General features: G+C 40.2%; 1 protein-coding gene across 3 annotated transcripts; it reads right to left on the bottom strand.

Moving 5' to 3' along the window:
- Positions 1–308: 308 nt before the first annotated feature.
- SINHCAF (SIN3-HDAC complex associated factor) lies at positions 309–27,786 on the bottom strand. Of its 3 annotated transcripts, none has more exons than XM_028531939.2 (6): positions 27,588–27,786; positions 14,861–15,008; positions 13,509–13,608; positions 11,700–11,826; positions 6,146–6,296; positions 309–2,383 (listed from the first exon to the last, which is right to left on the bottom strand). In XM_028531939.2, exons 2-6 carry the CDS (start codon positions 14,986–14,988, stop codon positions 2,224–2,226), a joined length of 666 nt encoding a protein of 221 aa, XP_028387740.1. In that variant the 5' UTR covers positions 14,989–15,008; positions 27,588–27,786; the 3' UTR covers positions 309–2,223. The 3 variants fall into 3 exon arrangements, with proteins under 3 accessions (XP_028387740.1, XP_035875088.1, XP_035875089.1); XM_036019195.1 differs by lacking the exon at positions 27,588–27,786 and adding an exon at positions 17,459–17,949; XM_036019196.1 differs by lacking the exon at positions 27,588–27,786 and adding an exon at positions 15,699–17,386.

Raw genomic sequence — 27,786 nt, 5'->3', positions numbered from 1 at the left:
CACTACACTGTATACCTGGAACTAATACAACTAATGTAGTATTGTATGTCAACTATACTTAAACAAAAACAAAAAACAGCCGGAAACATTTTGCTCTTAATTGTTAAAATAATCTTATCTGCTAGGTTAACAATTATGTACAACAGTTACAATGTGTTTTAAAGTCTTTATTTCTCAGTAAAAAGGACTTTTTCCCTTCATGGCTTGTTATACTAAGACCTTAAACTCCTACCTGTGAAGACCAAAAATGTTACTTATTCTTACCTAAGAACACCTTTCGAACAAAGCCACAAAACAACTTCTTTTATTTTCTAATAAGACTAAATTTATTCAATAACCTAGTAAAAGTTTTGATTATAACAGTATAAAAAGTACAAAACAGACTTGTAGATTTCTAATATATTAATACAAAGTGCATGACTACATACAGTACATCCTACAGGCAAAGAGAGGTGGAAGGGGAAAGAAGACTGTGGTTGAGGTCTAGTAATAAATAAATAAATACAGAAGTAGAGATGATCCATATTATAGTATATTCTACCACCAGCACTGTAGCCAAAATGTACAAAAAAAAAAAAGAGAAAACCATTTCAAAATAACTCAGGAAGAAGATGATAATGGCTGAGACTCTTGCAATACACCTTAAAGGCTGTGGGAGAGCCGGCCCAACTCACTGTGCTGTCTGTGCATACGGTAGCTTGTCGTTTCTTCCAAAAGGAATATAAAAATTTTAAGTTTAGATTAAAAACTATAAAACTACAGGGTGCCCATAAAAAGTGGCTCACTCCTTTATTGTTATTTATACTACCCAATTTTTTTAAATCCAGCTTTAAAAATAAGCACTGAGTCATTTCATTAGAAGGCAGGCAACTGATCCTCCCTTGTCAGGAAAAGTGTGAACTGCTAATATTTTCCATGAACTCTGAGACAAGAGGCAATGAGAGCACTTTGGTTTGGGTTCCAGTAGCAGGCTTTTGATAAAGATTTTAGAACTGAAGGACCTCGCGTTCAGAATGTACGTCTAACATCGCGGTGTTGAGAAAGCTTGACTAAAAGAAGCCAAACCAAAACCAACCCACTTAGCACTAACACACCTCTTTCTTGTATTAGAATTCTACTTTAACACAGTGGAAAAAAAACCCCCAAGCCCTAATAGATTAGAACAAGTCAAACACTCTACACAGAAAAAACCTTCACAAAGGTCAACTGAAGTAATCCAGAGCTAAAACTGAATCGGGTAGATTTTCAGTGAAGTCACCAGTCATGGAGCACAAACGAAAGTCAGTTATTTACACACTCAGTGAGCCCTCTAAGAAATGTGCCCCAAGAAGCATTAACCTTTGTTACTGTGATGCCATCCTAAAGACGTACACATCTTATTTCTCAGACAATTTGACATTTCTAAGCGAGTCTGTGCTCTGTCGTGGGGCAAAGCTTTGGTACTACTCATGTGGGACTGCTCACCCTGAAGGCTTGCCATCTCCCCACGAGGGGCTCTGATTCTGCTGCAAAGGTTTCATATAAGTTAAAATCTTCATCGAATATCCACACGAGGGAGGTGACACAGGATACAACATATACAGTCCAGTTACCTCTTTGTATACTTAGAAAATTACTCCTTCAAGGTATGTGCAGAGAGCTAGTCTGTCCTGCTTAATATTCAGTAGTATAGGTTTGAATCATCAGAACCTTGGCCAGACCTTAATATTTCAAAATTATTAACAACTACCTCTAGGGGCAAGTCCAGGTTACTGAGTTATGACAAATTTATTATGAAGGAAACTAAGTGTAGTCAGCCATCTTTAAAAATGCCCCAACCACTGCTTCTCAATACAGAAAGACTAAACCTACAGACATTTATCATACACCCAAATCCCACCTCAGTCCCCTGAAATTCCCCTAGTTTCATTCATTAGAAGGGGATTTAAAAGAAAAAGACTTAAAGAGCACTTTACAGCAGCATTCAGCTTTCCTATGAAATACTCAGCATCTTAAATATTATGTACATGTCGTTTTTTCCTCTTAGTTAGCTAGATACTGGCTTCATAGTTTGTGGAACTTGTAAAGATGAAGAAAAAATAACCCATTCAGAACTATTCTAGAAATTGTCTTTTGGCAGAATAGCGGGTATCCAAGTTAAAAATAGGAGGGCCATTTTGTTGCTGTGGGGGTCCCCCCCTAAAAGGTAAATCGTTTTTTGTTCCCCTTCTACGTAAACCTCAGTCACCACTCCTGAGTGGAGATGGGCAGAGGCTCTGGCCCCTGCTCCTCCGGCTTCTCAGCAGCCGCCTTCTTATTGCTGCAGCAAGGCTTGAATAGATGTGTGTCGATGAGGACTTCCCCAAAACGGCCTTTATAGATAATCCCGCAACATATTTTCTGCCTAAAAGAAAAAAATGGAGAGAACAAAATATATTAGTAAGGCAGAAAAACAGGAATACAAAAAGAAAAAGAAATCTAGTCAACATAACAGCTAGTACAACTTGATCGGAAGGTTTACTTCCAGTCTCATCACATTTCAAATGAAAAAGGTTCCCAGAACAAACCCCAGCCAGCCAGGTTAAGAGGACGAGCCAGGTCTCTTAGATCCCAGACTGAAATCTTATCAAACATTAAGGGGAAAGAAGGCATTCTGAGAGACAGCAGTCAGCTTCAGAAGCTGCTGCCAACATTGTAAACGGTTTCCTCCAAAAATCACTAGCTCTTGAAGAAAAATAGCCACCATGAACAGGCTGACACAGGTGGCAGTGTTATTATAATCACTTAGTAGACATAAATTATGTAACACAAAAGCACACAAAAATGACAACACAAAACACCCGTAAGTCACATACTCTAAGGAAAATGACCACTTCCTGTCAAGTCCCCCTGTATGCCGCCTCCAGTCCCACCCCACTCTTTCCTCCTCAGCTTTGGTTCTAGCACTCTTTTCTTCTTTCTAGACTTCATAGTTTTACCACGTGTGCATCTCTAAATACATTGCTTAGTTACAAAATCAGATATACAGGGTGGGGCAAAAGGAAAATAATATAATTCATAAATAATAACACAAGAGTACATTGTTTTGCATACCCACAAGTGGAAACCCACTTTTTCCTCACCCTATCTAACAGATCAGATTTTTTGCACAATATTTATGGAATGTAGAAATAGGAAATCACACAGTATGCTGCCATTTTTTGCTCAGCATTAACTGAGATTCATACATGTTGATAAAGCTTTATTTCATTGTAACTTAAGTACATATTCCACCATGGGAACATGCCACAATTTGTGCATCCTCTGTTGATGGGACAATTTGGGGTCTTACAAACATGCTGTGCATGTCAGTGCATGTATCTAAAGGTTTTTTCTAGGTTATGTTGTTGGGATACAGGAATGGGAACATGTTCAATGAAAACCAAAAATGCCAATAATTTATCGATGTGAACGCCCTTCTATTCCTATTATGCTATAGGTTTAATTTTAAACCTTGAAGGAATGTCCACATTTATCAAACACCTTCAACATACCATGAAGATGACAGGCATGTTTTCTCCTCATTTAGAAACTGTTGATGTGGCAAATTATGTTAGTTGATTTTCTAATGTTTAAACCAATCTTCTATCCCTAGAATAATTTCATCTAGTCAGGGTATACTGTTTTGATGTCACAGTTAAGTCAGCGTCTCAGGGTGCTTGGGGCCTGTGCCATCTTCAATCTGCAGTCTGGAAAAGCCGGTGTAAGATTAGAATCATTTGCTCCCAAAGTGTTTGGTAGAACTTGTCTATCTGGGCCTGGAAGTTTTTGAGGGAAGACTTTTAACCACTGAATTAACTTCTTTCTTATGAGATTAGTCAGGTTTTCTATTTGTTCTTGATACAGTTTCAATAAACTGTCTTTTTCTATTAATGTATGCACTTCACATAAATGTTCCAATTCATTGGCATGAAGTTGTTTATGATATCCTATTATCTTTTAAGTTTCAGTTTTAGCTATATAGCTAACTCTCCCTTTTCCTACCTAAACTGTGTGTACCATCTCTTATTCTTGGTCTGCTTTATCTCTAGTAATTTTTCTAAGTCAGGGTTTTTTTTAAAGAACCAATACTTAGCTTTACTGATCCTATCCACTGCATATTGGTTTTCTACTCTATTTATTTCCACTTGTTATCTTTAGAATTTTCTTGCTTTTATTTTTCCTTATATTGAGCTTCACTAACCTTTAAATTGGATATATATCACTTGATTTACTTTTAGTCTTTCATTTATAAGCATTAGTGATCACTTGTCCTCTTTTTACCTCATTAATGTCCTACCACTCGTTTTGATTTGTATTTTTCAGTTATTTCTTTAGTTATGAAGACTTTCTAATTTATATTATACTTTTTTCTTGGAACCATGGTTTTTTAAAATTTCAACTATATGTAGGTTTTTTATTATTCTATTTTACAATTATGAAATTATCTGCCCTTCCCTTCTGCTCTGGAGGTTTTGTACTGATTTTTATCAATTCTTTCTTAGTGGTTACATAGTTAAACAAGTTCTAAAGTTATTCAATGTGTTTATTCTGAACAATGCGAAGGACATTTATACACCTTAACTTCCACCATTTCTGTTACCTTAACTTATATGCTATTGCTGTCATGTAATTCCTTTTTTAAAAAAATCGCACAGCTTTTGTCATTTTAAGCAATTGGTGTCTGTATAAATTTACCTAAATATTTGCTACTTTATTTTTACTCCCTAGAATCTCAATCTGGGATCTCTTTTATCTGCTTGCTCTGCTGAAGAATGTTCATTATTGAGGGTCAATGTGGCAGCCACTCTCAATTTTTTTTGTAGTCAAAAAGTCTTATGTCAAGGCCCTGGCTGGGTGGCTCAGCTGGTTAGAGCATTGTCCCAATATGGCAAGTTTGTGAGTTCAATCCCTGGTCAGGACACATACATACAAGAATCAACCAATGAATGCATAAGTAAGCAGAACAACAAATTGATGTTTCTCTCTCTCTCTCTCTCCACCCCCACCTTCTTTCTTCTCTTTTAAAAATCAACTAAAAATAAACATAAACATCTTAGGTCCTCATTCACAAAAGATATTTTTGACGGGTAGGTAGGGCAGGAGATAGCAATAGGGGGAAGAATTAGGACAACTGTAATTAAACAACAATAAAAAAGAAAGATATATTTGAGATATTATATTATACTTTTATTCTTGGAACCATGGTTTTTTATATATATATTGCTAGTGTGAGAGTTATGATCTCTTGGCCCATTGAAGAAAATAACCTATTGTTTTCTGGCTTCCTTTATTCATGCAGAAAACTCACTTTGTATTTGTTGTTCCTTTGAAAATAATGTCTTTATTTGCTCACAGTTTAAAGGTCTATTTTGTCTTCCACGTTCTGTAGTTTCACTATGTCTATAGATAAATTTTCTTTTCTCGTAAGACAATAGATTATTTACTTTTGTTAGTCTTCTTGAATTTGTGAACTAGAAAATCCTTAATCACTTTCTTTTCGAATATTTTTCTTTCTGGCTTAGAGTCCCACATAGTATTCCTTAGTATTGACCTCTTTTTATTCCTTATTAACTTGCCCACTTAGCAATGTCATTTTTAATGAATTGAAAATATGTATTTGTAGCCATTTTACTTTTTTCAGGGAGTGAGTTGGTCAGAATAAATACCTAAGTCTATTCATCAATAATAGGAAATTTCAGTTCCCTAACAAGGTTTTAATTTTTATTTTTTAAAAGATTTTATTTATTTATGTTTAGAGAGAGGAGAAGGGAAGGAGAAAGAGAGGGAGAGAAACATCAATGTGTGGTTGCCTCTCGAGCACCGCCCCCTGGGGACCTGGCCCACAACCCAGGCATGTGCCCTGACTGGGAATCAAACCAGCGACCTTTTGGTTCACAGGCCTGTGGTCAACACACTGAGCCACTCCAGCCAGGGCACAAGATTTTTATTTTCAACTAGTTTAAACAGGAAATAGGAAACACAGAAAATTCCAACCCTCAGCTCAATTCCTGCTTAGTCCACCTCCAATCACGTGTGTGCTAACAGTCATCCTGCCAAACACCCTTTAATTGCTGAAGAAGTGGGAAACTGTTGCCTGTAATTAAGAAGGTTGGTTGGTTAGAAAGATTTTTTCTATTGCTTTTACCTTTTCCAGTACGTGAGATCTAAAAAGGAGAAAACAGGCGTTCTGTTAGAGCCTGAAGCCATCTCTGTGTCAGAGCCATCATCTGACTGGTTACTGTAACAAGGAGACTGAGCGGGGGAGGCACTTGAGGTGGTACTGTGAGCATCAGAATCTGCAGAAAGATATGAGAAAAAAATTATAATGTCACTATATGCAATTGCAACTAAGCCTCTGTATAAAATACTGTGAATGAATTAGCAAAAAAAGGGGGTGGAAATGAGAGGGAGGTGGGGAGGGCTGGGAGTAAAAGGCAGAAAACTGTATTTGAACAATTAAAATAAAAAAAATTTTAAAAGAATTAGCAAAAAGAAAATAATTTATTTTCTATTCACTACTGATACTTGAAGATATTTGTAGTAAAGTGTTTCTAAAAGAAAATGAAGATGTAAGCTTCCAAGAAGATAAGAGCAGACATATTTCCCCCTATTCCTTCTGTTTTAAGAATTACAACTAAAAGCCCTGACTATTACATATAAAACAAACCTAAGACTCTGGAAGTAAGCAACAATTAGAAAGCTTAAAACCCAAGGAAGATCATGGTACTGAGTTCCCTAGTTCTTATGAGCTTTCTTTTTTACCTCATGAATAGCCAACCCAGAAACACTTGTGGATGCAGATATTAAAAACAAAACCAAAAAAAGCCTGCTCTCCTTAGTCAAAGGCCCAGGAAAGGGGCAGCCTAGCAAGGCAGGAAACTTTTATCAGACAATAACCACTCTACTCTGGCACACCACAGAAAAAACAGACCCAGCTTCACCCACCTCAGCAAAGGCCAAGTGGAGGAGGGGTCTAGGGTTCCATCCTCTTGAGTGTTATGAAGCATTCAACACCTCCACCAGGGTGGTGTCAGGGGAACCCTGTTGAAGAGTCAGGACTTCCACTATGGCCCATCCAGGAATAGAGTCACGCGACCATGTGGGAGCCTTAACTCCCACACCACCTAGCATCAATGCAGAGCTCCTCCCACCTCAGGTGTCAAAAGTGGTGTAGAGCTTGACCTGGAACACCACCTGGCAGGAACAAGGTGGTGCCCCTCCCCCACATCTTATGCTGGAGGCGTGTCCAGAAAAACCAGTTAAAACAGAAGGATTTAGATAAGATCAAGAGTCTCAAAACATAATTTTTAAATGTCCAGGTTTCAATCAAAACATCATATCATATCCAATACCTAGAAGATCTCAAACTGAATGAAAAAGTAAGGAGATATTAACACCAAATGACAGAGATGACAAAACTATCTGATGAAAACTGTAAAGTAGCTATGACAAAGACGCTTCAACAAGCCATTGGGAACATACTGGAAATAAACAAAAACACAACCTCAGCAAATACGAGGTCTCAGAGTTAAAAAAAGGAGAAGAAGCTATAAAGAAAAGCCAAGTGGAACTGAAAATATACAATAAATGAAATAAAAAGCTCAGTGGATATGCTCAAAGGCAGAATGGGGAGGACAGAGGAAGCAATCAGTGAACTGGAAGAACAAACAAAAATTACCCAACCTGAACAACACAGAGAAAACAAATGAATAGAGCCCTAGAGACCTGTGGGACCCAAACCAAAGACCTACATTATTCACGTCAGTGCCATCCTGGGAGGAAAGGACAGAGAGGGCGGGGGTGAAAAAGCACTCAAAGAAATATAATGACTGAGAACTTGCCAAATTTGGCAACAGACATAAACCTATAGATTCAAGAAGCTGAGCACACACCCTAAACAGGATATACCCAAAGAAATCAAAGCCAAGACACATAACTGACCTTCTGAAAATGAAAGACAGAGAAAAATGACAGCTTACAACAGATCCCAATTTAATAACAAATAAAGGCAATTAATCAGATACAAGTGAAATATGATTTAGTTAGTGTTCTTGCCCTCAGAAGACTTCATCTAAATCCCTGAGGCAGAAAGCAACTCTTTCGGCTGACAGTCACTGTGTTGTAAGGTGTTCTGCTGCTGCTATTCCACAGCAAGAGCCACACCACACAGTCAGGGGCTAAGCCAACCACAAGCCTTACCTTTAGCTAAAGATGACAGCCCTCCCACAACTGGGGAGAGCAGTCCTCCAATTCAGAGAACTATTAGTAACAATTGAGAATATTTAGTAACTATCCACTAGACACCAAAGTCTGTGTCATACCCTGCATGGAAAGACAGACTAAAAAAAAACATCCTTGAACAGGGCTCACAAGTGTTTTGTGTTAACAAAAGTTTGCATAAAATAGCATAAAGTTAGGTATCTAAAACAAAGAAAAGTGCCATTAGTGTTCTAAACGTCATTCATTTCTAACATATGAATGGCTTACCTTCATAATAAAACAAAATCCTCAAGAACATCAAGCTTTAAATTAAGAAGTCTGCTGAACTGCTCTCAAATAGTTAACAGCAGCACTTAGCTCTCTACTGCAGAAACAAACTCACTATCCTGGGAAGTACTTCATATCTATGAACCACTTGAGATTACAGTTATTTGACCAGTTTCTACCTACACCAATGATAATTTCATAAGGTTTAATCTGATATCTGAGATACTATGATACAACTTAATTATATACAAACACAGTAAGAAAAACTCTCTTCTAGAATGTTGGTCTGGAAATTCTTCAAAGAACTGCAATTTTAAAACTCAAACAACAGGATTTGGGAAGGCACAAAGGAATAATTAAGACAGCATGGCATGGAGTAGGCAGGTACAATGAACAAAATTGTGGAAGGAGAACACACTATGCACACAAAGGCAACTAACAGCCCCAAATATTTTTCTAAGACAGGACCGCCAGACCCTGGCTGGGTGGCTCAGTTGGTTACAGTGTCATCCTGATACACCAAAATTCCAGGTTCAGCCCTGTGTCGGGGCACATAGAAGGGTCAACCAGTGAATGCATAAATAAGTGGAACAGCAAACTGATGTTTCTCTTTCTCTCTCAAAAAATCAGTAAATAAAAAATAAAATAAAGTAAAACCTACAAAGACTTGCTAGGAATTTTCAACTTTATTCTATAGCAACCAGAAATCATTGCAGATTTTATAAGGATAAGAAAAAAATAGCTAACATTTATATAGGAATTTATTTCATTTTGTTAAAAAAAAAACCTCCTGCCCTGGCTGGCATAACTCAGTGGATTGAGTGCGGGCTGCGAACCAAAGTGTCACAGGTTCGATTCCCAGTCAGGGCACATGCCTGGGTTGCAGGCCATGACCCCCAGCAACCGCACATTGATGTCTCTCTCCCTCTCTCTTTCTCCCTCCCTTCCCTCTCTGAAAATAAATAAGTAAAATATTAAAAAAAAAAAAAAGAAAAACCTCCTTCTACTTGATTACCCCCATTTCTCTGATTAGGAAATTGTTGCTAAATCAATGTTAGGTGACACCAGGGTCACATATTTGTGTCAAGAACTGTAACTCAAATCCAGATTTTCAAGCTCTACATCCAATCCTTTGGAAAGAACGTCTCAGGAAGAGGAATGCAGGTCAGGTACAGGCAGGATGCATGGAAGCAAATATATAACCAGAGGCAAGGAAACTATTTAGAGGGTGATGGATAAAAATTCAAGTATCTCAAAACTGTTTGGTAAATTGCACACAGGTGCTAGCAATTCACAATGCACCTGGGAAAACCCTGTTTCAGTCTTAACCTCCAAAACACACACCTTACCTTTTCAAAGGGACTTATTTTTTAGTCTCCAACCCCTCCACAACACAGCTTTATCATAAAAATCTAAAATTACACTGGACATATTCCCTAAGGAAAAAATTAGTCACTTATGACTATCTCTGTAATTAGAGGGAGGAGCTAAGAATATATATATGAATAGTCAATTCCTCTAACCTTTAAGTGATATAAGAAAACTACTATTTCCCAAATGTTTATTACATCATCTAGTGAGAATAGAGAGTAAAGCAGTCTTTCTTTTTTTTCCCTTACAGATAGATGGTAAATAAAGGAATATGTATCATTAAAACACACATATCTGCTATTACCAAAATACTTTACTATAAATGTATTAAAATATTTTAGTCAAAGATTAAGTATCGGTTGGGGCAAAAGTAGGTTTACAGTTGCTCATATGGAAAACAATAATCAATAAATAAGTACAAGAATAAACTATTTCACGTACTCATACCTGTACACCTACTTCTTCCCTACCCTGCACATCAGTAGAGTAACGGGACTGATAACACCCACCTACTCGAGAGCACAAAGTCAGTAGCAGGTCTGGAAACACTTTGGCGCTCTGAGAGTTTGGCTACACTGTAGCAGACAACAGGACGGTATAGAAGGAGCGCAAGGCTTGAAAGTGAGACAAACAGGAGGCCAAATTCATCTCTACCACTTACTAAGTGACCTGGGTCAAGGCTAAATCACCACTCTGTAGTTGCAAGGCTAATCTCTAAAACAGAAATCATTGAGATAATTATGTATGTGAAATACTGGGTAAATATACCATAGTGCTCATGGGATGGTAGTTATCCTTCCTTCCTCAGTCTACCTGGATCAGTAAATTTAACTGTCTTTTTCCATTGCTCCAAAACAAGCATTGATTAATATTTTGTCTAACAGGGTCCCACTGATTTTTTTTTTAAACCCTGAAAACTATACAGTACAGGTCATAACCCGTAACTACAATTCTGGAAAAGCTCTGACACCAGAAAGTTTATTCCTAACCCATGTGGCCACAATATCTGGCTTGATCTGAACTATAATTAGGGAGCCAAACCAGACTAGCCCATTTAGTTTATTTATTCCACTTATAGGAACACTATGTGAATATTTATTCCACCTATGTGAGTACATTTTCACTGCAGAAATACTAATGTGTTTGATTAAATAGCACTCCCTCAGACTTCCCCATCTGGGGGTGGGGGGAGGGGTGATACAAATGCTACATAATAACATTATACGTACTGCATTTCCTTTTCAAAATCTTAAATCTAAATTCTCAAATACAAAAGTATCATTACAGGTGCCCTACCCGCAACAACTTCCTATAAGGGTTTATGAACCAGGTATTGATTTGTCATTCCTTTGCCATTCCATCACCCCATACCACACACACTGCCCCCTAAACTTCTAAGTCCCGAGGCTGGCTTTACTGCAATATGTGAGTTATGATTTCTAAAGTTACAATCCTGGGCTCTGGCTCAGACTGTCCACTAGTTATTTATGTACCTTTCTGCACATCTCCAGGCCTCAATATCCGTATGTATAAAATATCAAGTAAACAAGATGGAAAAATGTATCTTCTAGAAAATTAAGATGTCAATAAAGAGATCAAAGTGGTCTCGGCACAATTTGAAGAAGCAGCTTGCTAAGTTTGAAGAACTTTTATGATATCAAAACCAGGGACAAAGTTCCACAATTTCAAAGAAATAGTATGTCTGCAAAGTCAAAGATCCCTCCCCAACACTCTTTTGTAATAGAAGAAAAAGTGATTCATACATCGCATATGCCACCCCCAGGCAAAAATGAAAACAAAACAACTATTCTTAAGCATTCAGGTTTCAGTATCAAACTTACTGTGACGTTTAAATTCCTTCTGCAGTTTGCTGATCTGGTTGCTTTTTATCCTGTTTCCAGATAGAGTTTTCACTTTCTTTGGTTTCAGCGTAGTCTTCAGACTGGGTCCTGCCCTTGCATCTACCACCTGGAAGAAAACACTAAATATTTAATACCGTTTAAAAAATGACACCTCTATTTCTTTGGTTCATACAAATGCCTGTTTGAAGTAGCCCAGTTGGAGAACCAGTTTTCTACAAGAGTATCTGAAAGGCCACGTGTACTTTGTTTGTGATCATTATGTGGAATATACAGTGTATCTCTAACCACTACACTGCACACCTGAAACTAACACAATACTGAATGAAAAGGAATTGAAAAATAAAAGAATAATTTATACAGCAGGGTTTTATTTTTGTCTTCTGTAGGGTTTTTGTTGTTGTTGTTTTTGAAGTAGGTAACAGCAGGAGTCTGCTGGACAAAAATATAAAAGAGATTTATATATGGTGAGAATGACCCAAGTAGGTTAAGGAAAATCAAATCTAACAACTAACACTTTTACAGAATGTTTTGCAGTTACTTTACAAAAAGCTTTCATATACTTTTGATTTTACCTTCACCACAAAGCAGTAAGGGGGCTATTTTTGTTACTCCAATTTTAGGGTAAAGGAAAACAAAAGAAATTAAATTATTTATTTTGCCTTATGTCACTAAGCTGGTGAAATGGGCAAGGGTGAGGGGGGAGGAGGACAAGACACAGATCAAGGTGTGCAGACCTATGCTTTAAGCTCTGTTCACCACACACCCCTAGTCCCCAAGGCCACATGCAGGATGGCAACGGCATGCTCCCCCCAGCCCAGCATGCACACTGGCTCGGCCCCGTGCAGCCGAGTTCCTCACGCATTAATTCATAATCACTGGTTGCAGATTTCTACCCTTACATAGACAGGTTGCCACTACCTTCGAAATCACAATTTGTATCTTCTCTAGATAAGGTATAAAGCACTCATTATTTATTTAATAAGTTAACAGACCCACAGAAACATAGGTATCATAATAATGTAAGTCACCAAAAGGTAGTATAAAGTATGAGAAAAAAGGTAAAGAATAAATGACTGCCAGCTTAAAAACAAATATATAAATGTCAAAATCTTCTAAAAGCTAGCAAACAGAAGAATTAAATAAGACAGTGTTGTTCGGGTAGTCAAAAATATTTTATGAAGAAGTCTAGTGACACTATAAAGTGAAAGGTAAGAACACATTTATATACCAGTTTGACCCCAACTAGAATTAACATAGACAATAATGATACCTTTCATCTAATTGCATCATTACTATGTTATACTTTGTCTCGTTCAGTTCTCACAACACCTCTGAGACAGCATTATCTTTACGCTCTATAAATAAATGTAACTTGCCCAAAGTAGGTAATGAAGGCAGGATTCAAATCCAGTGCTGATTCAGAAACCTACGTGTTCATTAGTACCAACATGAGTTAGGGTAAATGTCATCTGAGAGATGAAAAAAGGATCCATGTCTGATTAACTTTAGGAATTTCTGGGTTAAACCTAAAGATGTGTGAAATGTATATTGTGAATCTCTGAAATGGGGATGTTGGATACAGCCTCAGGGAGATGCCATACACCAAGTTATGTTTTTCCAAACAGGACAAAATGTAAAGTGATGATATCTGAGCAGCAACTGTTTTCCTGTATTTTTTTTTCATACTTTTCCATCCTAGGGACATATTACGTCCTAAATTAGGGAGGAAACTACTGTTACTGTAAATAGAGCAGAGGTATAACTGAGAAAGATGACAGATGCACTAACATGATTCCAGTTTTTTTTTGATCCCGCTGGCAATTTCTTCCATCTTTTCACAAGCAGGACACAGGCATTACAGATGTCTCCCGAACGAGTCTCGTGCAACCTAGTAAGAAAACAACCAAGACTTTACTGGTCTCCTTTAAAGAATTCCGGCAAGTACACTCCTTTTAGAAAAAAATTATATCCATTTATAGTTTATAGACGCTATTTCTAATCATTCTGGATGAGGCAGTTCCACTGCTTCTGTAGGATATTTCAGAAATATAATTAACTTCTAGATCCAGTGAAACCAAAATTTTATAGATTGTAATTTGGTCATTTTAAAATAATGTTTTTTTTTTTAATTTAACAAATAGTAAACTTTAGACCTAGAGGAGATCCTGGTCACCATGGTTTTAAACAATACTGTGCAATTAATCTTTCTTGAATTTCACAAGCAACAAAGTGCCACCCCTAAAAATAATGTGCAGTGGTATTCTAGTTTCACAACAAATGAAACCAGAGGCACTATACTTTTTAAGAAGTGATTTTATCTGCATAAGGGGAAAAAAACCTGTAAGAGTAGTCACCAAGCTGTTTTTAAATTCCATCTGAGAAACTTACATTTACATTTGTCCTGTACTAAATACATCAGAAAATACTAATAATATTTATTACATACACAATTAGAAATGAAGGCATTAAGAGGAAAACATCATTTATAAATACAAAGTCCAGGACCAACAATAAATAATCAACAAATATTTTGATAAGGAAAACAAAGTGGTAAAATTAATTTCTCACATGGGAACTAGTTGAATATTAAGTGTTTTATTTTACCCAAGGATTTGTTGGAAAGTAAATTCTACCTCATCCAGCAAAGGAATGTTGTCAAAACATAAAGAACAAAAGTATAAAATAAATGCTAACATACCCTGACAGATTTCAGGGCAAAACACTATCTTAATTACTATCTTCAGCAGGTTAGGTTAAAACATATTTCTATAATTTAGAAAAGCACACACACACACACAAAAAAACCCAGAAAACTACTGGAGCATAACTATTATAAGAGAGAATAAGGGTAATTTTTTAAAAAATCTCTTTATACATACTGAGGTTAACAGTAAAAGGGTTTGTTTGGTTACAACTTCAGAGGGTTTCACAATTAATTTGGTGGGTTTCTTATCTGAAAAAAGGTGGGATGTCAGTATCTTTGATTGGCTTTAAGAGCAAGAGCCTTAAAAGAGCCTAGATTAGAATGTAAGTGATATTTTAAATATTACCACACTGCTCCAATCACCTTATTTGGGAATATTCCCACACAATGGGATCTTTTCCACTTTAAGAATGGCACAAACATCAGATGCTCTTACCCAAAACAGCTCTGGAAGTCCTTTTCGTAGCGTTTACTGTCAGTGAATCGAGAGCTGGAGGACTTAGCTCTGCAAATACAGCAGCCTTCTATACTTCGGTACATCTTTGGCTTGTGAAAACCAAACATCTTTTCTTCTGGGCAGTAGTCTGTAAAGCCAAGGGAATTGACACAGCTTTGTTGAGGGCTATTAACAAGAAACCATTAAAAGAAAGAGTGAGCTCTCTGCTACACCCCGCCCCCAGCAACTTGGTATTACATGGCCAAGCCAGAGAGGGTGGCTCTGGGAGAAGACCCTCCAGGATCTTCCTCCATTCATGGCACTAGCATAACAAGTGTACAAAACATGCTGAATAGCTCAGTTATTTAACAAGGCCTCTACTATCTCCTTCTACCTCCCTGGCAAACACTCATTCTAAAAAATAAGGGATGGGAGGCAATTTTTAAAAATTAAGTCTTAAGTAGAAAATACAACAAACTCTCTCCACAAATCTTATAAAATGATGGAATCATACACAATGAACAACAGGCCTTAAAATTTAAGCTAATGCACCATCCTTTATTCTGCACCTTTGCATTCATGTGATTCCCCTGTGGGGAAGTTTTGAGCACTTACCATGATCACTACTTGATATTAAGCATACAAGTAATGCACCACCCACACTACTTTTGCCCTATGGGAAATGAGAGGGGATTTCTTCTGTGATATATGGGAAGTTCTAAGCTGGCAAGTAGGCCCTGAATTGAAACTACTGAAAAGAGGATGTAAAATTCACAAAAATCCAGGGTTAGAACTGAAGAATTTTAATGTCACAAGCTCAGGTTGCCTGACTACTTACTGGTCTGCCTCTCAGCTGTTACAGAGGTTTGCAGAGCTCTTTGATGAGATGTTGCGCCTGAGAACAGTAGTAGTGGGAGGCAGATGTTCACGAAATGTACAGCAAGGTAAATTGTGACTCCAATGATCAGAAAATCTTAACACGCAACGAAGGAAAAAACAGCTCTGGAGCTAGATGCAGCAAAATGTGTAGCTAGCAGTAAATATGCACCTAGAATAACTTAAAACATACAAACCAAGGACCAGCTTTACCAGAACACCTGGACTATGAGAGGTGATGAAAGGCAGTGAATACAGAAACTAAACCCCATGGACAAGTCCAGAGGGTGTGCGTGTGTGGATGAGACCAATTATAAATGATCGCAAAAGCATCACATAAAGCACCAGTGAGAGAAAAGTATTAATATGAATTAGATCTGTGCCCATAGTTTTAGGACTTATAACCACACACCATCCTCCTTTTCAAGTTCTTTCAGAAATACCCTGGAATAGACGCATAAAACAAAATCTTCGGTATTTGTCTTTGAATAATCTCCTGCCTAACCCCACTCCATTAATTCTGGTTCATGTACCAGACCAAATACTTATGAAAGTGACTCAGAGAAATAACCAAATATCTAGACTTTTCGTTTGCACATGTGTGAGAAATTGAGGGGTTCTGAAATACAGAGGATATACAATTTGTTTTTAAGATTATTTTATTAGCAATTAATTAGCTAAACACTGAAGCTTTCCTTCTACACAGAGACTACTGTCTCTCTACATGTTCACTCATGGTTTTGTTGGTGAGGGATGCAGGCAGAGGAGGGGGACGGGATGGGGCAGAAGGCCAGGGAGTCACTTCAATTAAGTCTAACAGTTACTTCAATTTAAGAATTGTTAAAACAAGAAAACAAAATATTCTTAGTTAATTATTCTTCTTAAGTTAAATACTTGGGAATTTGATATTTTTGAGAAAAAAAAAGGAAGGAAGGTGCTGTATCTATAGTAGAAAAAGGTATGCAGTGAGGCCTGTGAAACAAGGTGGATGTTTTTCTTCAAACTAACAGCAAACCTTCATGACAAATGAAAAGAAAATGGCCTCCTAAAGAAAACCATTCTGTGTTGGTTGCTTTGAAACAATGTCAAATGACACAGGATTATAGAAACTTCTTAAAAAGAAGTGCTCAGAAAGTGTAAGTTATTGCTTTACTTTGTGTTTTATATTCCTGTTTTGAAGCAAAAACGTAATATACCTCTTAGTCCTTACACCAACCTGTGGGCTCTCCAAAGTCCCTGAACACCCTCTGTTACCATCAAGGAGGTCAAAAGTCCACAATTCCTCTTACAGTTGCCAGTTTCATCAATAGCCCTAGGAAACTTCAGCCTCCTTTCTCAGCAAGGACAAAGGAAGTACAGCAGAAAAGGCCAGTTCATTCCATTAACACACAGACCAAATCCTATTACAAAAGACAGATTCCTATCGATACCCTCACAATCCCCACTCCTCCCACGAGTAAACATGCCGTCAAAACTGCCCGGCATTCAGATCATCTCCAAGATATGAATTTCCTTCACTGAGGCTGGACTGGACCAAGAAGCCATAGTCTGGGCCAGTTATCAGGCCTGCAAGCTGTTGTTAAGGAATGCAAGGGCTACCCAGCACTCTGGACTGAGGACACACTGAGGCTTTCCTTTTCATCAGCTGCTCCTGTGAATCAAGTGTTCATTTCCAATTTTGGGGGTGGGTGGGGGGTGGGTGGGTATCTCCACAAAACTTACCCAACAGTTCCCCCTGCAAGATAGTTCATTCTTCTGTTTGAAGAATATTTTTCTTAAGACATCAGGGAAACAAAAAATGGCTTGATGTCTTCTGATTGACAATCCTTTTTGCAGCTCTGGGAGCTTATGTCTGTCCTGACAAAATTCTTCTGCCTGAACATCTGAGAGGGATCCAAATCCTAGGGTTCATTCCCTTCTAGGAGGTACTAAACACAGTAGTGTCACACACTTGTCCTAATGCAACACACAAGCAGCACATGAGCCTCTTAAAGGATGGTCATTTAATAAACCTAGTAAACCTTTTTTGCGCTTATTTCTGTACTTGAGAGCACCTGGGAATCTGCAGGAATACACAGGGTTTTCACTCTGGGCTTTGTTTACAGCAACCCCGTCAGGCAGAGGTTGCTGTTTAACCATTTTGAGCTTTGGAGAGCCCAGAGATGAACTGAAAAAATATTCACAAAATCTACAGACACACTATGGCTTTAAAACAAATAACAACAACAACAAAAAAACTAACAAAAAAACCTATCTGATCTCTGGAAGGAAACTAAGGACACAAAACGACTGTGAAACCTAGTTACTTTGTATATTTAAAGAGAGAGACAAAGAGTGAGCAAGAAGGTGGGCGTGGCACAACTTGGCCACAAACTTGGTATTTGTTATTTAAACACACCTTATGATTCTTTAGAAGACTCCTTTCCCAGTCCTGCATTTGTGTAATATTAAATGATTTCTCCAGCACAATCTACTTTATTTGTTCAAATGACACTGTCAACTATTAGAGTATTTGTGGCTTTTACATCTTTCATCCCATCCCATCACTCAGCACCATCGTGTTTTAATAGAAGGAAGCCAACACTGCCTACTTCCTACCTGATGAACAGTTAGTTACGCATGAGAACGGACCCCATACAATCTCACCTTTATGTGTGAGCTTGGGGAGAGCGGAAGAAAAATTAAGCTTTGAGACAAAGCCAAAAACAACAAAAGACTTAAAATGCTGATTAAAAACTGGCATTTGTCTTCTAAACTTAAGATAGCGGTGATGGTTGTAAAACTCTAAATGTACTAGCAGCCACTGAATTGTACTATTTTAGAGGCAATTTTATAGTATGTGAAGTATATCTCAATGAGCTTGCTTTCAAAAATAAAACTAGGGGAGAGCAGGGACAGGTGAAGGAGGGCAGAGGAGGAATTAACGGTGATGGAGAGACCTGACTTGGGTGGTGAACACAGAATACAGTGCTACAGATGATGTGGGCCTGAAACCTGTGGAATTTTGTAACTAGTGTCGCTCTAATAAATTCAACAAAAATTAAAAAATAAAAGTAGACGGGGCTAGGAATTCTTCTGTCTTTATTCATCTTTGTAACCTCAACATCTAGAACAGTGCCAGTCACTTGGTGGATATACTCCATAAACTCTTTAGAGAAGCTGTCATTTGCAGAGCACTTCATGTTTCACTGACATTTCTTTGGCTACTGTCAGTCAAACAGTCACAAAAGTTTATAATACTGTAATAGTTGAAGACAAATCAGCCATACTAAAATTACTGTTCTAATTTATTTCAATCTTCCAAAATTAAAAAGATTAAATAGCTGAGTCAGCAAAAATCCTAAAAGAAATCAACTGATTATATGAACAAAGTATTATACAGACAACAAAAAGTGAATTTTTAAAATGTAACAATTAATTTGAAACATTTTGATTGATTTGTTAAAGCTTCTTCTATTTTAACGCTGTAATTTCATACAAATCTAATGACCAACTTAATGAAACAAGGGGGAATGCAACCTTAGTGTTGGGACAAGGAAAAGGTGAGATAACCACTGTATATCAAAGATACAAAAGAGTCTATTTGAAACTAATCTAATGAGATTATGAAGCCAAAGATCAGGGTCAGTGTCGTATTTTACATTTAATTCAACACACATAATATGTCAGTTTACTGAGTACAATATAGCATACATGGGAAAGAAAAGGAATCTTCAGAGCAATAGCTAATACTGAAGAGACTGTATTCAAGGAAAAGTCTTATGATAAATAATTCTAAGCTTTAAGATGATCTCTTGTAAGTTTTCAGCCCTTTAAAAGGATGCAGTATATCTATGACATTTGCAGGGAACTAGCCAAGATATTTTGTCTGGTGCAATAAGCAAGTTGAATAATAGTTATATAGTACAATTTCATAGCATGTTTTTAGAATGAGATTTCAAACTGTCATCTTGAAATAGATTTTTAAAAACTAGTAACTAGTGGTTGCCTCTGAGGGATGCGAGAATGAAGGAAGATTACTTTCACTTTACTCTTTCTATATTGTTTTTTTTTTTTTAATTCAAGAGTACCATGCTCCCAACCCTTAAGTTACCATCACACAACCTTGACCTAACTAAAGATGAATCTGAAAAAGCTTAAACAAAGTTTCTCAGAGACATACAGATGGAGAAACACATTAGGAAATATATTCCACAGGACAAGAGTACAGAATACACTAGTAAGATCAGAATAGACATAGAGCAGAATGGGAAGGAAACTGCTGAGAAGAGACAAGCAAAAGTTTTGTAAAGTGAGAAGAAAACAGTAGTGGGGAAAAAAAAAAGACAAAAGGAACCAAGCAACCAAAGACAACTTTGAAGTGAAGGAGATTCATTTCTTTAGAGCTGATTCATTCCTTTAAATCATAAGGATGGGAAAGGAAGAGAAATAAACATGAAAAAAGTCTGATCTAAAGCTATAAACAACCTTCAGCTGCTGTAATTGCCAATGCCACCCTCCACACACACCATTTTAGTCAATGGTATGCTATCTTTAATCACATATAAGTACAAGATCCAGTAAACGCTAACAGTGTAACTAGAGCAACACTCTCCACAAAGAGTCAAACAGGACTAAGTGTTTTGTGTTCTCTGGCTGCTAGGCCACTTGGTTGCGGTATTCCTCAACAACGAGATGAGATGCGGCTGGTTCATCAGCTTGTAAGGAAAGCCATGGAGCAATCAAACACTTGGTTCCCTTTCACCGGCTTCTAGATACCAGTCCACATCCCAGCATCAAAGGTTCTGGATTTTTTAAATCACTTTTGAGGGACAAATTTAAGCTTGCCTGGAGGAAAACTGAGAAGGAGGTGGTAGACCCCACTTGTTTCCAATAGCTTCTCCAAATATATACTTGGTCTTTGAGAAATTCTATGGTACAGTATTTATAACTGTGGCTGCCTATGGAATTCACACTTTGCAGAAAAGCCCAGAACTCATCCTAACAGCTAGGAAATGTAACTATTGTGAATCTGGTGAAAAGAACACTGTAATTACTTAAGTTGGAGTCTATTTCTGCTTTTGTCTTTATAACTGAATAGGAAGTCACTTCTAATTTTATTCACCCCTCCGTAATAGTAAGGTGAAGTCTCACTTCTACTTTCCAGGGATGCTGTGAAGCAAGAGTATGGAAATATCAGTTCTATGTGTACCATTTATTTTCTTGAATTTGAGACTTGCACATTACAGAAATATAAATGCTATCCCAGGACATGTACAACAAATTAAGCTGAGGGTAGAATCATGACTTCCAAAGGTTTTCTTTTAAGCCAAGGTCTACAGGAAAAGAGGAACTTAGCCTTTTCAGGGAGACTCAAGGTTATGAAACTGGACCATACTCCTTCCTGTAAAGCTGGTCTCCCATTATTAAGATTGACAAAAATGTAAAGAAAGTGGGTATGGTAGCATACACCTAGTCTAACCCAAACCTCAGGGAAGTTCCTTAAGCTCCCTGACCTTTCCATTCCCATACCCTTCTGAATAGTACCTGTAAAGCACCAACACAAGGACTGGTGGTCCTGTCCTTTAAATGCCCTGAGTTGATTACATCATCTTCTCTTCCAGGCATGCTCTTCCTGTGTCCACCCATATTATCATCCATACAGTTACATAAAAAACCTGGAAGTCAAATGGACTCTCCCTTCTCATCCTGGGCAGGGCCCCCACCATATTCACTATGAAGTCCTTGGAGATTCTGCTTCTTCCTGCACTTCTCTGGTTTCATGTCCCTTCCATCCCTGCCTGTCTGTCCCTCCCCATGGTGCTTGAACTCCCACTAGGGTCTCATAACTGACTTCTCTGCATCCTTCAAACAGGTGGTATCTTCAAGTTCAAATATTAATTATCTCTTCCAAGGTACCAACACTGGCTGCAAGATAATATCTAAAATCCTTGGCAAGAAATTCAAAGCTTTGCAGGATCTGGTCCTGCCTTCCAGCTGCTCCCAACCTGGAATTCTGATATTCCAAGAGCCTCAAACCAACTTTAATAACTGGTAACACATCTCAGGCTGTTACTTCTGTCTGAGATGGTTTCTCCTCCACTCCCCTTAAACCAGGGAACTTCTTAAGAATTATTTCTTTTTACAAAACTTTTCCATTCCTTTATCACAGCACCCAACATAGGATTTCACATATTTATTTAACTGTATTATCTCCTCTACTCAGTGGCAAACTGTTGCAGGGCAGGAACTAAGTCTTATGTTACAGCCAGTTGCTGACTGCATATAGTACACAGAAACAGGTGAAATTTGCTAATTACCCCTAGAGTGGCATAGCCAAAACAGATCTGAACAATATATTTAAGAACATGGAATAAGAAAATGTGTCCACAATAAAGATGTGTTTAAAAACTGATGTCTTGAATAGTCATTTTTCTTCAACATTTAGTCTACAGACTTTTTGTAGGAAAAAAATTTTTTGAGGCTTACAGATTTCTAGGAAATGTAAACCGAATCAATTACTTTACTTACAGAAGATGAATATTAAACAAGGCAATGCTTTCGTAACAACTGGTAAAAAATATTTTTTGCTTATTTCAAACAGGCATATGGGGAGGAAGGGGAGGTTAAGAGGATAGTGGGAGAAATGAATCTCAAAATGAGAGCTATTTAAAGTCAGCATACATCAGCATCAACCAAATTAAAAAAACATTAAGCCACATCAAACTTAACAAGTGAATACAAGTTAGCAATAAACTGTTTTAGTTCAACTGCAACTTTTCTACTTGAATGTGTAACAGTAAATGTGCCTGTGACTTCTGTTTCTGGTAAAAAAAAAAAAAAAAAAAAGCCACCTCCCTCCCTAGAAAACAAACTCCCTTCTTTTGGACTAGACTCCAGATTATTTCCATAATACAGAAAACCTTAGCTGCAGTTTGGATTAGAGGAAAAACTACAGAACCAAAGACAACAAAATGTTCTCAATTTATAATCCCTAAGTCAAAACAAAGTGTGGGAAATCCAGGACACTCTTGTGGATCAGGGAAATCAGGAAGAACTAAAATGGCATTTTCTAGATTCCCACAAGACTTTTTGATGTAAAATGGTGGAATCAGAACTGGCTAGGGAACCCAGAGCTGACTGCAGTGTCTTCACAGAACCAGTTACTAAAGGTGGGGGAGGGGCCAAAGACACTCCTTTCCACTCAACGTTCTGAGTCCAGCAAGGTAATTGTCTGCACCCTCAGTCTTGTCTTCTGTAAAATTCTACTTCCCAAAGTTGTTACGGCAACAACAGCCAATAATCACCAAGCACATAACTTGCTTAATTATTTACAACCCTATGAAGTAGGCATTACTGTTACTTTGCAGATGAGATAAACACCACCACAAAGTGACATATTTAGGGCAATTGGGGCTTTGGAATTTAGGCATTTTTAAACCCCAGTCTTCCGAACAACTAACCTAGTAACTCAACAAACGTGTTCCCTTCCTTCTCAACCAATTATATTCCTAGCTTAAGGGGAAAAAATGTATTTTTAAAGCAACCTACTAGGTGTGTGGCACAGTAAATTAGTGTCCTCACAACAGCTTAAGTTCGTTTAGATTTCAAAAAAGTTTAAGCTGTCCCCAGTGAAAAGTTTATTTTACATTAAAAAAATCATTCTCAAATTGCTTTTCTGACACAAAACTGCCTCAGTTTAAGCCCCATGAGCCAGGTTTTCTAGGGGTCTGACTCCAACTTTAGGGGAAAAATGACCACCCAGGCTCCAGATCTGTAGAATCAAGGGGACTGTACAACAGTCCTGAACAGTGTGGCTTAGTGGCTGGGCGTCCTCCAGCAAAGCGAGATCACTGGTTCCGTTCCCAGTCAGGCCACATGCCTGGGTTGCTGGGCGCCTGTCGGACCACAGGTGAGGCAACCAATTGACGCTTGTCTCTCACGTGATTTTTCTCTCCCTCCCTTCCCCTCTCTAAAAAGAAATAAATAAAGTCCTAAAAAAACAACAACTGTGCAACAGCAGCCTTGAGGTTCTAGAATATACCACCAATTGAACTTTTTATCTCCAACCTCCTGCAAAATTAAGGCAAAGAGGGAGGGCAGCAGAGACCTTGTCTGTGTGACTTTCCCACTCAATACACCAAATCTCCGTTGGGCATTATCATCAAATATTCAAAACACCTGCTATTTAGTAGTTTTATTACGGTCTATATATTGTATTTGAAATCTCAGGATATTGAAATTCTAGCCAGAGCTTGGCTATAAAATACTAATTTAAAAAAATAAACAAAGAATTTCACTGTTTGCAAAGCACTTCATATTAATTTTAGACACACGACCGAGAGAAATAACTGCCCAAAGGAAGCCACTGAGTTTTATTAAATACAAAGTTTTTCATTTTCTTGACATGCCCTTCAGAAATGTACTGTTACTGATATTGTTTGCCTTTACATATTTGTAATTTAGTTAACCAAAACTTGGGAGAAATGTGCGTATTTAATAACAAAACAATGAAAAACAGAGAATGGATTTCAATTTGTACATTTTTGTGTGTGGGCGTGGCATGTCAGGATATTTCTGGGTAATGACCACCTTTAGATTCTAACACTTAAACGTGACCTAAATGCAGAAATCAGTAAAGAGGCAACAGACATGTACTGCTTATCACATGTCTAGACTGCAGGCAAACCCCAAATACCAAAGAAGCATCCATGTGTCAAACCAGCATAATTTTTGAGCTATGCCTGGGGCCACATACCAAAAAAAAAAAAAAAAGTCAGCTTGAAAAGAAAACCTAAAAGGGGTAACGAGAAGGTCAACCCCAATTCACAGGAACTAGGAAGGCGCAGGCAAGGAGAGAACACAGCTAGCCATTACTCTGCAGTCTTTCCACTGAGCAGCTTCCTCCCCAGCCCCCATAGAAAATCTCCAAGGCCCAGCTCCTTGTTTGCATGCTTCTTCAAGGTCATCCTAAGATAACGCGGTGAGCAATCACCAAACATTGAGCCAAACATACCTTTAGGGCCAAGAAATATCCCCCCTCCCCAAATCATTACATCAATATTTTAAATGCCATTAGGCTTTCTCCAACTTCACCAGAAACAAATTTCCATAATTTCATTCAGACTGAGCAACTAATAAATAAACGTGTTTGGTTTTGCAACATAAATTATTAAAAGGCTTTTCAAGTCTGGCGAATTCCAGTTCAAAAACAGGTGCTTGTTGACAAGGTCAAATTCATTTTCCTTTAATTATTAAAAGAAAAGGGGGAGAAAAGTTTTCTTAATCTTCCTTAGGACCTGAGGCGTTGGGTGTGAAGGATCGCTGGGGTAAAACTGTCTTGCACAGGGTCCATGTTTGGCCAAACAGTAATTCCTAATCTAGCAATAGCAGGTTAGAGAAAAAAATAAAAACAAAGAAACCTACGTGGGTCATAGTTACCAGAACAAACTCTGCACAGCCTACCACCCAAAGAAACCAGCCCCCACGCCACGCAACCAAAACAAACCGCGCCCCTCCCGGTTCCCCCTGCCACACGCAAACACACAAAGAAAACAGGCGCACGCACGGTTCGGACACAGCCCTCACTTCCCTTTGTAGGACGACCGGGAACCCCTAAACTTCCCCACGGTGCTTTTTTGCCCGTCGTCGGGGCTGGGTCCCCCGAACGTGCGGGCCAAGGCTCAGCCAAGGTGTGGCGGAGCTCGCCGCACTCTCCTGTTTCTCCGAAAGCAGCAAAATGCCTCCCCCGCCCTCCCACGGTAATCGGGTGCCCCCCCCCCAGGCCCCCGCGTGTCCCCAAACTGCGCCTCCCCCTTGGGCATCCAGTGACCACCAAGAAAGAGGCACCAAGGCAGCAAACGGAGATGCTCCCCGGTGGGTCTGTCGGTAAATAAAACCACCGGGGCCCGGAAGAAAGTTCCCGCGGAGAGCTGCGGGCTGGGGCGAGGGCAGCGGGAGGTGAACGGCGTCCCTCCTCCCTCACCTGCGCCGGAACAACGGGCCCCGCGCCCGCCCAGCCCGGCGCCTCCCGCAGGCCGCGCCTCCCGCAAGCTGCGCTGCTGGGGCTTGTTCCTCCTCATGGCTTTGCCCTGACGTAATTCAAACATGGCAACAGTTCGACTTCAAAGGCGAAGGCACAGACCTCCCAGACGCAGGCTCCGGGCCGCGGGGAACGGGCCGCGAGCTCGGGGCCACGCTCGCCCGGCCGCTCGGCCGGCGCAGCACCGGGCGCTGGGGCTAAGGCGCCGGGCCCCGGAGATGCTGCCTCCCTCGCCCGCCCGCCCGCCCGCAGCGCGGAAGCCCGCCGCCTCCCCGCGCACCAGCACGGCACCTCACACAAGTCGCTCCGCCAAAGTTTCCCCGCGAGGGGCTGACGGACAAAAAGCCCCTCCCGAAGCTCGCCCGAACTTCGGGGGGCCGGCCCGCGCGGGCCTCCGCCCGCGGCCGCCCCGAGCGCCAGCGGGGCCCGCACGGGCACATGGAGCTCTTTGTTTTCTGTCCAGCCGGGCGCTGCCTACGCGCAGCATCAGGATGTCGGCTGTTTCCCAGCGGCCAGACACTGGACGGCCACCCCGGGGAGCCTCCGGACCCCGCGCCCCCGAGTACGGAGCCCCGTCCTCCCGCCCTCCCCTCGGCTGCAGGCCCATTTCACGAAAGTTTTGTCCTGTCCTTGAAGAGAAACGCCCGGATCCCCCGCCCCGCACCGGCCGCGAGTTGGCTACTTTCACTCTGCTTTTTAAACTGGCAAGACGCCATCATCGGCAAATCACATTGTCCTGCCGGGCGGCCGGCCACGACAGCGGCCGCATCTCGCCGCTGACCTGGGGCTGGACACTCCGGCGAAAACCAGGTCGCAGCCCCAAGCACGTGGTCTGTCATGCTCGGCACAAAAAGCAGTGCCCTGCGGAGTTCTCTCACCCCCTGGGCGCAGACAACGCGGCTACCTCCATCCTCAAGTCAATAGGCTCCGCCTGGCCATCTTAAGCCACGCACGGCCGCCCGAGAAAGCCCTCGCCGTGGCGCCTACAGCTACGCTACAGGTGAACAGACTGCGAACTAAAGTTGAGACTCCACAGACACCTCCGACACCGGCGCTGCTTGGGCGCGGTCCGGAGGGGAAGAGGCATGTGGGAGCCAGGGCTGCTTCCGAGCGGCCGCGTGTTGCTCATTGTCGCGTCCGCATCCCTCCGGAGTTCGGCAAACAACGCCGCGCCGCGTGCACTCTGCAACCCCGGCGCCGACCCAAAGGCCGATTTAAAACCCCTCGCGCCCGCCAGTTCTCAACTACAAGGCAACTTAGTTTTGCAGCGAATGGCGTTTACGGTGCACCTTTCTCAAAACACGCGCAAGGGGCTGCGGTGAACTAAGCCACGAGGTTCGACCTCGGCTCCCGACCACTCCCGGGCGCGCGCTCACACCATGCACCGACCCGGGGCCCCTCCGCAATTGCCAGCGAGTCGTTTTCCTCTCGGGCCTTTCAGCCCTGGGCTCCTTTTCGCCCGAGAACGCTGCGGCTGACAAAAGTCATTGTCACCTTCAACGTGGATCCCTCAACTCCAGTGACTCCGCACTCATTTCCAGGCTCCACTCACTTTCCCCACCCCAAGACTTTCGGTTTGCCTAAAACCCCCTCCCCAATTAAAAAAGACACACTAAACCTGTGCATACAAAAGAATCTGGGGTCTGAAGATCACGAAAACAGCGCTCCCCGCAATGCCATCTCCAAGACAAAACTTCCAGTGTGTGTGGGTGTGTGTGCACGGAAGGGCTGGGGGAGGTGGGTAAGGTGAAATGAGGGGGGAAAAAAAGCGACTCTGAAATCAAAGCTTAGTGAGACAGTTTTGCACCAGAGTAATGGTTAGTCACTCACCTTCCCAACACAGCCGTTCCACGCGCAATAACGTTCCCGAGGTGAGGAGTGCACACCAGGCGAACCTCCCCCTCCAATCGCTCCCTCCTTCTCAACTGCCTTGTCTAGAAAGATTGTCTCCTGCAGTTCTGCAGTTGCTACCGCTGGCCGGGAAGGTGTAGATTCCGCTTTCTCTCTGCGCACGCGCGGCTCCCGGTAC

This window comes from Phyllostomus discolor, chromosome 2 (genome assembly GCF_004126475.2).
Source record: "Phyllostomus discolor isolate MPI-MPIP mPhyDis1 chromosome 2, mPhyDis1.pri.v3, whole genome shotgun sequence".
NCBI lineage: Eukaryota > Metazoa > Chordata > Mammalia > Chiroptera > Phyllostomidae > Phyllostomus > Phyllostomus discolor.
This window is presented reverse-complemented; position numbering and strand designations above follow the sequence as displayed.